Raw genomic sequence first — 14,395 nt, 5'->3', positions numbered from 1 at the left:
AGGAGCCTCCAACACAATCCAGGGCAGAGAGTTCCACTGCTGAACAGCTCTCACAGTCAGGAAGTTCTTCCTAATGTTCAGATTGAATCTCCTTTCCTGTCGTTTGAAGCCATTGCTTCATTGTGTCCTTCCCTCCTCCCTACGACTTCCCCTCACATCTTGATCTGTGGCCCTTATCATGTCTCCTCTCAGCCTTCTCTCCTGCAGGATAAACATGCCAAGCTCTTTAAGCCGCTCCTCACAGGGCTTGTTCTCCAGACCCTTGATAATTTTAGTCACCCTTCAACGGACACATTCCAGCTGGTCAATTTCTCCCTTCAATTGCCCAGAATTGGACTCAGTGTGATTCCAGGTATGGTCTGACCAATGGAATAAAGTTTATGGATTGATGGCCATCTGTGGGGAGGGATTGGATGGTGTCTTCCTTAATGGCAGAAAGGTTTTGGACTGGATGTCCATCTGTCGGGAGGGAATAAACGGCACCTCCCTTAATGGAAGAAAGGGTTTGAACTGGATGCCTATCTGTAAGGAGGGAGTGGATCGTGCCTTCCCTGATGACAGAAGGGGGTAGGACTGGATGTCCATCTGTGGGGAGGTATTGGATAGTGCCTTCCTTGATGACAGAATAATAATAATATAATCATTTTAAATTTGTACCCTGCCTCCATCTCCCCGTGGGGACTCGGGGCGGCTTACAAATACAGAACGAAAGTACAATAACATCAAGTACCGAACAACACGCAAATGAAAATTAAAAAGACATAAATAAAATGACAACCATTAATGAAACACAAGTTAAAATACAGCAGTAGAATCATACAAATGAACTGGGCAAAAGTGCACTAAGACTTGTAAACATGGTGGAAGTTAAAGCGCTATAAGATCATGGGGGAGAACCTTAAAAAGGGGGTGAACCCTGAGGCAGAAGGGGTTGAAGTGAATGTCTATCTGTCGGGAGGGATTGGATGGTGTCTTCCTTGATGACAGAAGGGGTTAAACTGAATGTCTATCTGTCAAGAGGGATTGGATGGTGCCTTCCTTGATGACAGAGGAGAGTTGAACTGGATCTGTCGGGAGAGATTGATGACAGAAGGGGTTGGACTGGATGTTTATCTGTGGGAAGGGATTGGATGGAACCTTCCTTGTTGACAGAAGGGGGTTGGACTGGATGGTCATCTGTCGGGAGAGACTGGATGGAGCTTTCCTTGATGATAGAAGGAACTGGACTGGATGTTTATCTGTGGAAAGGGATTGGATGGCAGAAAGGCGTTGGATTGGGTGGACATCTGTCAGGAGGGATTGGATGGAGCCTTCCTTGATGACAGAAGAGTTGAACTGGATGGTCATCTGTCAAGAGGGATTAAATGGAGCCTTCTTTAACAGCAGAAGAGAGCTGGACTGGATGTCCATCTGTCAAGAGGGATTGGATGGTGCCTTCCTTAATGGCATAAGGGGTGTATATATATATATATAATCTTATATTTCATGTTGTGAGGATATTGCACATTTAATACAAACATTCATACCTACACATCATTTATCTCTTATCACTTGGCAGAAGGGGTTAAACTGGATGGTCATCTGTGGAGAGGGATTGGATGGTGCTTTCTTTGATGACAGAAGGGGTTGGACTGGGTGGACATCTGTCAGGAGGGATTGGATGGTGCCTTCCTTGATGACAGAAGGGGTTGGACTGGATGTTTATCTGTGGGAAGGGATTGGATGGCAGAAGGGGGTTGGATTGGGTGGACATCTTTCGAGAGGGATTGGATGGTGCCTTCCTTGATGGCAGAAGGGGTTGAAATGGATGTTTATCTGTCAAGAGGGATTGAATGGAGCCTTCCTTGATGACAGAAGGGGTTGGACGGGATGTCTATCTGTCAGGAGGGATTGGATGGTGCCTTTCTTAATGAAAGGGGGTTGGAATGGATGGTCATCTGTAGGGAGAGATTGGATGGAGCGTTCCTTGATGACAGAAGGGGGTTGGACTGCATGGTCATCTGTGGGGAGGGATCGAATGGCCTTTGGGTCCCTCCCAACCCTCCCTCCCTGTTTTCCCACGGGTGAGGCCTACTCCCCGAAGGCCCGCCTTGCTCACCGTAGGCCTGCCCGCCCAGCTCGTACTGCTGCATGCGGTAGACGGTGAACTCGTGGGCGGCCGAGGCCGGCGGAGGCCCCAGCAGGAGCAGCAGGACGGCGGGCAGCACCAGGAGGAAGCTGAGCGGCAGGCAGGAGGCCTTCAGCAGCACCGAGCCCAGCACTTCTTCGCCGGCCTCCTCCAACATCACGGCGGCGGGCGTCGAGTCTTTTTCCCTTCAGCACGAATCGCCTCAGGAGGCTCGGGTTCTCGTCTCGCGAGACTTCAGGCCTCCGTGTGCGTCTTGAGTCTCGCGCCGCCTTCGACAGCTCCCTCTCACTCATGCTGCGTCATCTCGCGAGAAGCGACGCGAATTGGCCTTTTTTTTCCCTCGACACGCATGCGCGCGGGCTTAGTTTCAGTTTCACATTCGCTGAGGTGATTTTTTCCCGTCGTGACTTCTCAAGGAATTTCTATTTATTTATATTTTCTCTTCACGTAGGGACTCCAGACAGGACACAAAACAATTCAAACGGGACAAAGGTATATTTGTATATAATACATTGTATATACATATAATATTAATAATATTATTTTGTAATACAATATAATACTAATAATACAATGTAATAGTATGAATTATATATTATATATTACATGTAATATTAATAATATTACAATATATTGATATAGTACAATATAGTAATTTATTATTACTATATGTAATTGTATATAAATTTAATTTGTAATTATAATACAATATAATAATGTTAATTATATATTATATTACATGTAATATTAATAATAATATTGCAATATATTGATATAGTACAATATAGTAATTTATTGCCAGTATTGTTCTATGCTAATAATATAAAATTGTATGTAAATGTAATTTGTAATAATAATACAATATAATAATGTTAATTATTATAATAATACAGTAGAATAATGTTGATTATATATTATATTACATGTAATATTAATAATAATATTACAATATATTGATATAGTACAATATAGTAATTTATTGCCAGTATTGTGCTATGCTAATAATATAATATTGTATGTAAATTTAATTTGTAAGCCGCTCTGAGTACCCTTCAGGGTGATAAGGGCGGCATATAAATGTATTAAATAAATAATTAAAGGTATTAAAATGTGTGTACATACTGTAATATATATACAGTAGAGTCTCACTTATCCAACACTTGCTTATCCAACGTTCTGGAATATCCAACACGTTTTTGTAGTCAATGTTTTCAATACATCGTGATATTTTGGTGCGAAATTTGTAAATACAGTAATTGCTATGTAGCATTACTGCGTATTGAACTACTTTTTCTGTCAAATTTGTTGTATAACATGATGTTAACATGACGTTTTGGTGCTTAATTTGTAAAATCATAACCTAATTTGATGTGTAATAGGCTTTTCCTTAATCTCTCCTTATTATCCAACATATTCGCTTATCCAACGTTCTGCTGGCCTATTTACGTTGGATAAGCAAGTCTCTACCGTATATGAAACCCAAAGCGTATACTGTACTGACTTCTAGTGGTTGCAAAATTCACCAAAAAACCTAGCATGACTTGGGTGGTGTGTCACATCGAGAAAAAAACCATAATTTCGCAATATGTATAGTTTAAATAACAAAAATATATAATTTTAATATATAACTGTATTGAATAAATCAAAAACTATTTACTACCATTATTTCCATGTACAACAATCTATGGTACCTCTTGCAGTTTCCACACTGATTTCTCTCTATTGTAGTTTCAATGTAGTCATGAATAATGAATAATACAATAATAATATAATAATAATATAATAATATACTACAATAATAATACAATGATTGAAATATATATATATAAATGTAATGTGCATAATTCTCATGGAGTAAACAACAAAACCACTGGACCAAATCACACCAAATTTGGTCACAAAAGACATTAGTCATCCAATCAATCTACATGCGGCAGCGTGTCAGCAAAAATGGCTAGGCGTGTCAGTGCTGACACGCATGTCATAGGTTGGCCATCACTGATCTAGACTGTCTCATAAGACCATAGGTAAGGAAAGGGACCCTCAAAGACCCCCAGACGGTCTCCTAGGACCATAGGTAAGGAAAGGGACCCTCAAAGACCATCTAGATGGTTTCATAAGACCATAGGTAAGGAAAGAGACCATCAAAGACCATCTAGACTGTCTCATAAGACAATAGGTATGGAAAGGGACCCTCAAAGATTATCTAGATCAGGGGTCCCCAAACTAAGGCCCGGGGGCCGGATGCGGCCCTCCAAGGTCATTTACCTGGCCCCCACCCTCATTTATATATAATATTTTTATATCAGTTTTAATAATATAATATATTGTATATACATATGATATTGATAATAATATTATCATTTTATACAATACTAATAATAATACCATATAATAATATTAATTATATGTTATATATTACATATAATATTACAGTATAGTGGTATAGTTCAATATAGTAATATATAATGCTAATATTGTGCTATGCTAATAATATAATATATTGTATGTACATACAGCTGCTCTGAGTTCCCTTTTGGGGTGAGAAGGGTGGGATATAAATGTAGTAAATAAAGTAAAGTAAATAAATGTAGTAAATGAATAAATAAATAATTTTGAACTTAGGCTCGCTCAAAGTTTGAAATGACTTGAAGGCATACAACAACAACAACAACCCTAATTAACTTGACTATCTCATTGGCCAGAAGCAGGCCCACATTTCCTATTGAAATCCTGATAGGTTTATGTTGGTTAAAATTATTTTCATTTTCAAATATTGTATTGGTCTTTCATTGTTATTGTTGTTGTTTTGCACTACAAATAAGATATGTGCATAGGAATTTGTTCGGGTTTTTTTTTTCAAATGATAATCCGGCCCCTCAACAGTCTGCTTTAAAAGTTTGAGGACCCCTGATTTACAGTATTTATATTCTGCCCTTCTCACCCCAAAGGGGACTCCGGGCAAATCATATTGCATATACATATAAGGCAAACATTCAATGCCATATACACATAGAACAAAGACAGAGACAGATGCAGAGGCCAGAGACCCTAACCTTCTCCTGAGGGGATGTTCGATTCTGGCCACAGGGGGAGCAGTTGCTTCATCATCCACTGCGACAGCACTTCCTCATTCCAATGGCGGCTGGACGATTTTTATGGAGTCGTAAATTAGTTAAATTAGCCTCCCCACTTATAAGTGGTACCTCAATTTCCTACTTGATAGATGCAACTATCTTTCGGGTTGTTAAGTCAGCAACGAGCAGGGGCTATTTTTTTATTTTTAATTGTCGGGTGCTCACCCCGTCACAGGCTGGCTTCGAACTCATGACCTCTTGGTCAGAGTGATTTATTGCAGCTGGCTGCTCACCAGCCTGCGCCAAAGCCCGGCCCTATCATTATTATCATTATCCCATCTTCCCTCCAATATAGGGACTAGATGCTTCATTATTATTATTATTATTATTATTATTATTATTATTATTATTATTACTCACCTTCCCCCAATATAGGGACTCAGTGCTTTTAAAATAATAATAATAATAATTAATGTTAATGGTATTGTCATCATCCTGCCTCCCCCAGTATAGGGACTCATTGCTTACACTGTTTGCATTATTATTGTCATCCCACCTTCCCCTCAATATAGGGACTCAATGCTTAAATGTATTATTATTATTATTATTATTATTATTATTATTATTATTATTATTATTATTATTTACATCCCACATTTTCTCTCCCAGAGCAGCTAACACTACAAATCATAACAATTTGCAGCTTCATTAACTGTCTTAAAACATACAAGATGCAAACATCCTTAACATGTAATAATTATATAATGTTCAAAAATGCCATTTTAAAAACTGTATGAACGCATAACAGGTTATGATTCTAGAATTATTGTATTTATTTCAATTCCCCCAAATACATACATCTTTATATTTGTTGTTGTTATGTGCCTATTATTATTATTATTATTACTATTATTATATTTCTAACCCACTATTATCTCTCTACTGAGTTGCAAACCTTTCACTGTAGTTCACAACAACTACAACACATCTCCTAGGTAAAGTAAACGAAAAAAAGCTCACCTAATAAAACCTTTTCAATTAGATCGTTGTAGCATTGTAGCTCTTTTCTCCAGCTTTCCACAACCGAAAGCGTTCCTCTCCTCCTAATCTATCAGACAGGTCAGTGTACTCGCCAGACTACATCTCCCAACATCTTACCCCTTAACTAGGCAGTCTGGAGTTATACCCCAACAACAAGGCTAATGGTGGGAATTATACCCCAAGAACAACAAGGTCTGGCTGGTTAGGAGGAAAGCCTTGACTGGCAGCCCAGCCAGATCTGGAGCTGATGGGAGTTGAAGCCCATCAGCAGTACAATGTTATAAAAGGTATCATCATATGAGTATGCATTGTCTAATAATAATAATGTTTTATTTATTACCTCTCCTGGTGGCTCAAGGCAGGGTGCAAAAACCATATGAACATAAAATATATACAATAAGTTACATAGATAAAAACACAAATCTATATATATAAAAGAGTGATGGCATCAGGGCAGCGGACAAAACAACAAAACTACAGGCCCCCCAACCTTGAAATTTGACAACACAACCCATCATTCACGGCTCTAGGTTGATACAACAAAAAGAAAAGAAAAATAAAGTCCTAATTACAGGGAGAGGAATAATACTTTTTATCCAATTGCTGCCAGTTTGAAGGCTAAGCTCCGCCCACTTGGTCTCCTAGCAACCTCCTCAGCCCAGGGGACAGGCACAGTTAGGCCTCACTTAGGCCTCTTCCACAGATTATCAGATTTTAACTGGATTATATGGCAGTGTAGACTCAAGGCCCTTCCACACAGCTATATAACCCATTTAGAATCTTATATTATCTGCTTTGAACTGGATTATCTTGACTCCACACTGCCATATAATCCACTTCAGTGTGCATACTAAACATAAAGACAACCATACAACAGACATTCAATACCACCACTACCTCAACAATTTCTCACCAACACCACCAGAAAACGCCACAGCAATGCGTGGCCGGGCACAGCTAGTATATATATAAAAAACTGAACCAAACACAGATACAGAATTGACTTCTTCTGCTTCTTCTTTTTAAAAAACTGCTTTTTCTTTCCATAAAGGAGAGCACTAGCTTTTTATCCTAGAGCTGTGACTATATTGAGCTCTGTGGTTTCACACTGATGTGGTATTAAGGATTGTGCAGTTGTGATTAGGAGGAAGAGGACAACACTTTACACCTACACAATTCGCTTCAACAGGAACACTTTTCAGGGGACCTACACACTATCTTGCACAAAAGGGACCCTGTCAATCCTCAAAGGAAACAGGTTTTGGTAGTAAGCGACTCCCTCCTCAGAGAAACGGAAGCCATCATCTAAGCCAGGGGTCCTCAAACTAAGGCCCGGGGGCCGGATGCGGCCCATCGAAGCCATTTATCTGGCCCCCAGAGCACAAGGGCAGAAGGGGGTTGGGTTAAATGGCCCAAGGGGTCTCTTCTTCTCTTACAACCATTATTATTATTATTATTATTATTATTATTATTATTATTATTATTATTAAAATTGAGGCTGGGTGGCCATCTGTCAGGTGTGCTTTGCTTGTGCTTTTGTGCACAAAGGCAGAAGGGGGTTAGATTCAATGGCCCAAGGGGATCTCTTCCAACCCTCTTTATTATTATTATTATTATTATTATTATTATTATTATTATTATTATCATTGAGGCTGGGAGGCCATCTGTCAGGTGTGCTTTGCTTGTGCTTTTGTGCACAAAGGCAGAAGGGGGCTGGACTCAGTGGCCCAAGGGCTCTCTTCCAACCCTCTTTGTTGTTATTATTATTATTATCATCATCATCATCAAGGCTGTATTTGTTCCCATTTTGTTTGTTTTTTTACTTCAAAATGAGGCATGTACAGAGTGCATAGGAATTTGTTCATAGTTTTTTAAAAAAAAAACTCTAGCCCGGCCCTCCAACAGTCTGAGGGACCGTGGACTGGCCCCCTGTTTAAAAAGTTTGGGGACCCCTGATCTAGATGGTTTCATAAGATCATAGGTAAGGAAAGGGACCCTCAAAGGCCATCTAGACTGTCTCATAGGACCATGGGTAAGGAAAGGGACCCTCAAAGACCATCTAGATGGTTTCATAAGACCATAGGTAAGGAAAGAGACCATCAAAGATTATCTAGATGGTTTCATAAGATGATAGGTAAGGAAAGTGACCCTCAAAGGCTATCTAGACTGTCTCATACGACCATGGGTAAGGAAAGTGACCTCCAAAACCCATCTAGATGGTCTCAAGGCTGTAGCTAAGCAAAGATACCTTCATAGACCATCTAGACAATCTCATAAGGCCATAGGTAAGCAAAGAGACCTCCAAAGACCAGGTAGACTTAGGTCAACACTAAGTCTAAAGTTTAGGACAGGGGCCAGGTAAATGACCTTGGAGGACCACATCCGGCCCATGGGCCTTAGTTTGGGGACCCCTGGCTTAGCCTTTCTGTCTATTTACCAACCTTCCTAATGCCTCGACCCCTTAATCCAGCTCCTCATGTTGTGGTGACCCCCAACCATAACATTATTTTTGTTGCCACTTCATAACTGTCATTTTGCTACTGTTATGAATCGTAATGTAAATATCTGATATGCAGGGTGTATTGTCATTCACTGGATCAAATTTGACACAAATACCCGATACGCCCAAATTAGAATACTGGTAGGGTTGAGCGGGGATTGATTTTGTCATTGGGAGTTGTAGTTGCTGGGTTTCATAGTTCACCTACAAGCTTGGCACACAGAACTCCCACGATCAACAGAAAATACTGGAAGAGTTTGGTGGGCATTGACCTTGAGTTTGGGAGTTGTAGTTCATCTATGTTGCGTATTGTAGATTGTGGATGATAGATAGACGCTCTTATGTGTGCCCGTGTGCCCAGAGTCACCCTGCAGAACAATGCACCACTCAGCTTTGCAGAACAAATAACACAGGAACTTTTATTAGATCCAAGGTATCAACAGAACAATGATAAATGTTGTTGAAGGCTTTCATGGCAGGGAATCACAGGGTGGTTGTATGTTTTCGGGCTGTATGGCCATGTTTCAGAAGTATTCTCCCCTGACGTTTCGCCCACATCTACGGCAGGCATCCTCAGAAGTTGTGAACAATGGTATTTACAATAGTCCCTCTGTTTGCTTACATAAATCAGCAGTCATAAGCAGTCTTTTCTTAGTCCATAAATTTGCTTCAGTGAAGATCAGCAGGCAACAAGGCCTCAGAAATAGTCAGGCCTCTCTGAGTACAGAACCATCTTCTTTCCAGCTAGTAATAGACTCACACACTGAGAGAGAAACCTGTTCAAACCTGTTCTCCAGCAGCAGGATAGCAACGGTTACAAAACCAATTCCCAGGTCCTTGCAAACTCAGCCAATTGGCGTCATGCATTTGATTTTCCAGTTAACACACATATAGTATCTTTGCAAACCATCACAACCTATATCCAGACAGCGCTGCGGACTCCAAACATCTGGATCTGGACCAAACTTGGTACGAATACTCAATATGCCTAAATTTGAATATTGGTGGAGTTTGGGGAAAATAAATCTTGACATTTGGGAGTTGTAGTTGCTGGGATTTATTGTTCACCTACAATCAAAGAGACCCTTGAACCGCACCGGCAATAGAATTGGGCCAAACTTCCCACACAGGACCCCCATGACCAACAGAAAATACTGGAGGGATTTGGGAGGAATTGACAGTGATTTAGGGGAGATGTAGTTCACCTACCTCCGGAGAGCACTGTGAATTAATATGTGTTTTCTGATGGTAAACTGGCCGGGATTTCTGGGAGTTGGAGGCCAAAACACCTGGGACCCACAGGTTGAGAACCACAGCTTTATCCCAATAACATATTTATGGTTCCCCTCATACCCCAAACAATCCTTCATTTGTCCCTTCAGTGGCATGGCCCAAAGGCCATGAAAAGGGTGGAGAAGATCAGTGATTCCCAAAGTGGGCGCTACCACCCCCTAGTGGGTGCTGCAGTGATCCAGGGGGGCGGTGATGGCACCTATTAGGACACGGGGGTGGGGCCAGGGGAGGGGTGTGGCTTCTTCCCAAGTGCCGGAGACAGGGCTGAGCCCCTGAGGCGCCTGTTAGGACACAGGGGGCGGAGTTAGAGGAGTGGGCGTGGCTTCTTCCCAAGAGCCCGAGACGGGGCTGAGAATCTATACCTCTCCTGAGGCGCTTGTTGGGACACACAGGGCGGAGCTAGGGAAGGGGGCGGGGCCTCCTTCCAAGAGCCTGAGACAGGGCTGAGCCTCTATACCTCTCCTGAGAGGCCTTTTAGGACTAAAGGGCAGGGCTAGGGGTTGGGGCGGGGCCTCCTTCCAAGAGTCTGAGACAGGGCTGAGCCTCTGTATACCTCCCCTGAGGCGCTTGTTAGAACATGGGAGCGGGGTATAGAGGCTCAGCCCTGTCAGGCACTTGGTAAGAGGCCCCGCCCCCTGTGTCCTGGCAGGCACCGCAGGACAGGGATAGAAGCTCAGCCCTGTCTCAGAGCTCGTAACTCAGTCCATCCCAGTCCTGGCCGCCCATTTGTAGCCCCGCCCACCTCCCCCTCACAGCCCTGCATCTTGGACTAGGAAAGGCTCCACCCCGCCCTCTTGAGCAGGAGCCACGCCCACCCCTCTAAGCCACGCCCCCTTTCCAGGGGGCGCTGAGTAATATTTTTTCTGTTGTTGAAGGCTTTCATGGCCGGGATCACAGGGTTGTTGTATGTCTTTCGGGCTGGGTGGCCATGTTCCAGAAGTATTCTCTCCGAATGTTTCGCCCACATCTATGGCAGGCATCCTCAGAGGTTGTGAGGCATGGCCAACAACCCCAATATTTTTTCTGGAAAGGGGGCAGCAGGCCAAATAAGTTTGGGAACCACTGGCCTAGATCTAGTTCAAGCATCATCTGACACCACGGCACTCATCATGCTTGAATTACTGGAAAGAAGTTCTCGGCCTCTCCTGACGTGAGGCAGGCGACCCCGGAAACTCTCCCGCATCTTCAGCGAGTTCTCTGTGGCCGTGGAGGAGTTCGTGGGTACATCCGTAGTGACCGACGAGCGCCATCCAGCCCGAACGCAGCAACAGCAGAGGAGGTCCGTGACTGCTTTCCTCACCTCCTTGCTTCCCAAAGAGTAGATGACGGGGTTGATGAAGGAGTTGATGACCGCCAAGGTCAAGATCCAGCCAAAGACCTTGTGGAGCTGCCAGGTCTCGTTGGCCCAGGCGTAGTCAATCAAAAGGAGGATGAAGAGAGGGATCCAACACACGAGGAAGGCGAGGAGGATCACCACCACTGTCTTCAGCAACCGCAGAGACCGCTTGCGCCCGTTGCTCGAGACGACCTGCGTGGTGCTCCTCTGGACCCAGCAGTAAATTGAGGCGTAGAGCCCTACGACACCCACCAAAACCACGCAGAAGATGATCACCGCAAAGAGGATGTAGCTCTTGGCGTAAAGGGGCAGCAAGGTGGAGCAGCCGCTCATGTGGCAAAGGCAATTCCAACCCAGCAAGGGGAGCAAGCCGATGAGGACCGCCAAGGTCCAGCAGAAGATGATGAGGCTCCGCAAGCGGACGGTTTTGCTGGCCGCATTCTCGGCGATGGGCCTCACCATGGCGCTATAGCGCTCCACAGCGGTCACCAACAGGCTGAAGGTGGAGGCGGCCAGGGCCACAAAGAGGACCCCCTCGCGAAGGAACCACAAAGTGGGCGTCAGCTGGAAAGTCCGGCTCCCAGACAAACAAAGGTTCACCAAATAGGCGATCCCAGTCAGTAGGTCGCTGAAGGTGATACTCGCCAGACAAGAATAAACCCACCGACGGGCTCGCATTTTCCGGACGATGGCCAGCAGCACGAGGAGGTTCTCCAGGATGATGAGGCAGCTGGAGGCGATGATGACCATCTTGAGAGCATTCATTTTGTCCTCCTGGGGCTGCCGGTTGTTCATCCTCCCTGTGTGGTTGTAATGGTACAAAATGACGTTGCTTGTGGGGTAGCAACGGTCGGGGCCATGGACAGAGGCGACGTGGGGCCTCGGGATGGAAGTCGGGATCAACGTGGAAGGAGAGGAGAAGGACAGTGCGAGTTCTTGGTCATCCATCTTTCAGAAAAACACGTCTCCAGATGAAGCATCAAAGGGTACCAATAAGTAAAGACGGAGGGAGCGAAAAGGATAAGTCCAGAAGGATCAGTGTAGAGGAAACAAGGATCAGCGTGGGAATGGTTTGAGGATCATGTACCGAAGGAACAGAAAGATTAAGTATAGAAGAAAAGGGATGGATATGGTTAGAAGAATCGGAAGAATGGGACGACAATGTGTTTACAGAAAACCATCCAAACAGATGGTCTCTTGGCACTTTGAGCGTCGGATATTCACCATCAGGAGATGAGAGAACAAGTGTTGGATGGCCACCATCATCGTCAGAAGTTGTAAGGAAAAAAGGTGCACCCCAGAAGCACTAGAGTCCTTTGTGAATGTGACAAATATCCTGAAGGAACAGTCCACAAGGGGCGACCCATCTGGCATTTCAACAGAGTTGACCTGTATGTTCTGGGAAAGAGACAGAAGAGAGGTGAGTCAACAAGAGGCAACTGTTGAAGAGTATCTAAGGTCATTGTTTCCTGTTGTTCAGGGTTGGTTTCCTGTTCTTGCCGAGCAACGCTCATATCTCCCGTCCGTTAGATGATGTTTCGCCCGTTCTGCCATCAGAGCATAACCCGAAAAACCTCAGGCACATTGATTTCTTAATGGTTTTGTCGGAAACTATCTCTGTGTAGTAAATCTCTGATAAGGAAGAAAACGGATGTTGAGCTCCAGCTCCCATCACCCTCAACTTGTGGGTCGAAATGGTGGAAGCTGCTGCTGAAACAAACCTGATGTTGCTGGACTCCAACTCCCACCATCCTGACCATTGAGGCTGATGGGAGCTAGAGTACAACATCATCCCTCCTATATTCTTCCCACTCCGTTTTGGAGGAAAAGAAGGCAGGAAAATAATCTACTGAATATACTCGAGTATAAGTCTAGTTTTTCAGCCCTTTTTTGGGACTGAAAAAACCCTCCTCGGCTTATAATGTAATACAATATACAGTAGAGTCTCACTTATCCAACACTCGCTTATCCAACATTCTGGATTATCCAACGCATTTTTGTAGTCAATGTTTTCAATATATCATGATATTTTGGTGCTAAATTCGTAAATACAGTAATTACTACATAGCATTACTGCGTATTGAACTACTTTTTTCTGTCAAATTTGTTGTATAGCATGATGTTTTGGTGCTTAATTTGTAAAATCATAACCTATTTTGATGTTTAATAGGCTTTTCCTTAATCCCTCCTTATTATCTGACATATTTGCTTATCCAACATTCTGCCGGCCCGTTTATGTTGGATAAGTGAGACTCTACTGTACCAGAATTTTATAGGATACTAGCTGTGCCCGGCCACGCGTTGCTGTGGCGAAGTATGGTGGTATGGGAAATAAAGTATTGAGGAACTGGTGGCAGTTAAGGTAAAGGGTAATGGACCTTACATTAAGTCCATTATAAATGGGTTATATAGCTGTGTGGAAGGGCCTTGAGTCTACACTGCCATATAATCCAGTTCAAATCAGATAATCTGTATTTGATAGGCAGTGTGGAAGAGGCCTAAGTGAGGCCTAACTCTGCCTGCCCCCTGGGCTGAGTGGGTTGCTAGGAGACCAAGTGGGCAGAGCATAGCCTTCTAACTGGCAGCAATTGGATAAAAACAATTATTCCTCTCCCTCTAATGAGGACTTTATTTTTCTTTTCTTTTTGTTGTATGAACATAGAGGCATGGATGAGGGGTTGTGCTGCCTAGTTTAGTGTTTCTGGGATGTGTAGTTTTGTTGTTTTGTCCTAGGCCGAAATTTCATTACCCTTTTATATATATATATAGATTACTGCAGAGCACTATAATTGTGTGGCATAAATGAGACCTCAAAATAAGGGTGCATCTACACTATAAAATTACTGAAGTTTGGCACCACTTTCATTACGATCTCACCCGCTTCATAGGAAATTTGCTACAAAACAGGAGCTTTTTTGTTGAGTTCCAGGGTCAGAGTAGCAGATGGTGGAAATAGAAGAACGGGGAGCATGCTTTCCCCATTAACATTTACACATATGACCAGCCACTGCTAGAAGAGA

The 14,395-nt window shown here is 43.3% G+C and overlaps 2 protein-coding genes across 9 annotated transcripts in view; both read right to left on the bottom strand.

Moving 5' to 3' along the window:
- Window positions 1-2,393, bottom strand: part of ncln (nicalin) — a 28,437-nt gene extending 26,044 nt beyond the window's left edge. For 2 of the 7 annotated variants that reach the window (XM_062959562.1, XM_062959564.1), the window contains exon 1: window positions 2,099-2,393. In XM_062959562.1, the coding sequence (XP_062815632.1) occupies window positions 2,099-2,285 (187 nt within the window). In that variant the 5' untranslated portion in view covers window positions 2,286-2,393. The remainder of the gene's footprint in view (window positions 1-2,098) is intronic. The other 5 variants (XM_062959559.1, XM_062959563.1, XM_062959558.1 and 2 more) reach the window with 3 other exon arrangements.
- Window positions 2,394-9,138: 6,745 nt separating this feature from the next.
- s1pr4 (sphingosine-1-phosphate receptor 4) overlaps window positions 9,139-14,395 on the bottom strand; it is a 12,530-nt gene continuing 7,273 nt past the window's right edge. For both annotated transcript variants that reach the window (XM_062959680.1, XM_062959679.1), the window contains exon 2: window positions 9,139-12,773. In XM_062959680.1, the coding sequence (XP_062815750.1) occupies window positions 11,118-12,323 (1,206 nt within the window). In that variant the 5' untranslated portion in view covers window positions 12,324-12,773 and the 3' untranslated portion in view covers window positions 9,139-11,117. The remainder of the gene's footprint in view (window positions 12,774-14,395) is intronic.

Source organism: Anolis carolinensis, unplaced genomic scaffold (assembly GCF_035594765.1).
Source record: "Anolis carolinensis isolate JA03-04 unplaced genomic scaffold, rAnoCar3.1.pri scaffold_7, whole genome shotgun sequence".
Lineage (NCBI taxonomy): Eukaryota > Metazoa > Chordata > Lepidosauria > Squamata > Dactyloidae > Anolis > Anolis carolinensis.
The sequence above is the reverse complement of the archived record's forward strand: the minus strand, read 5'-3'. Positions and strand labels throughout refer to the sequence as shown.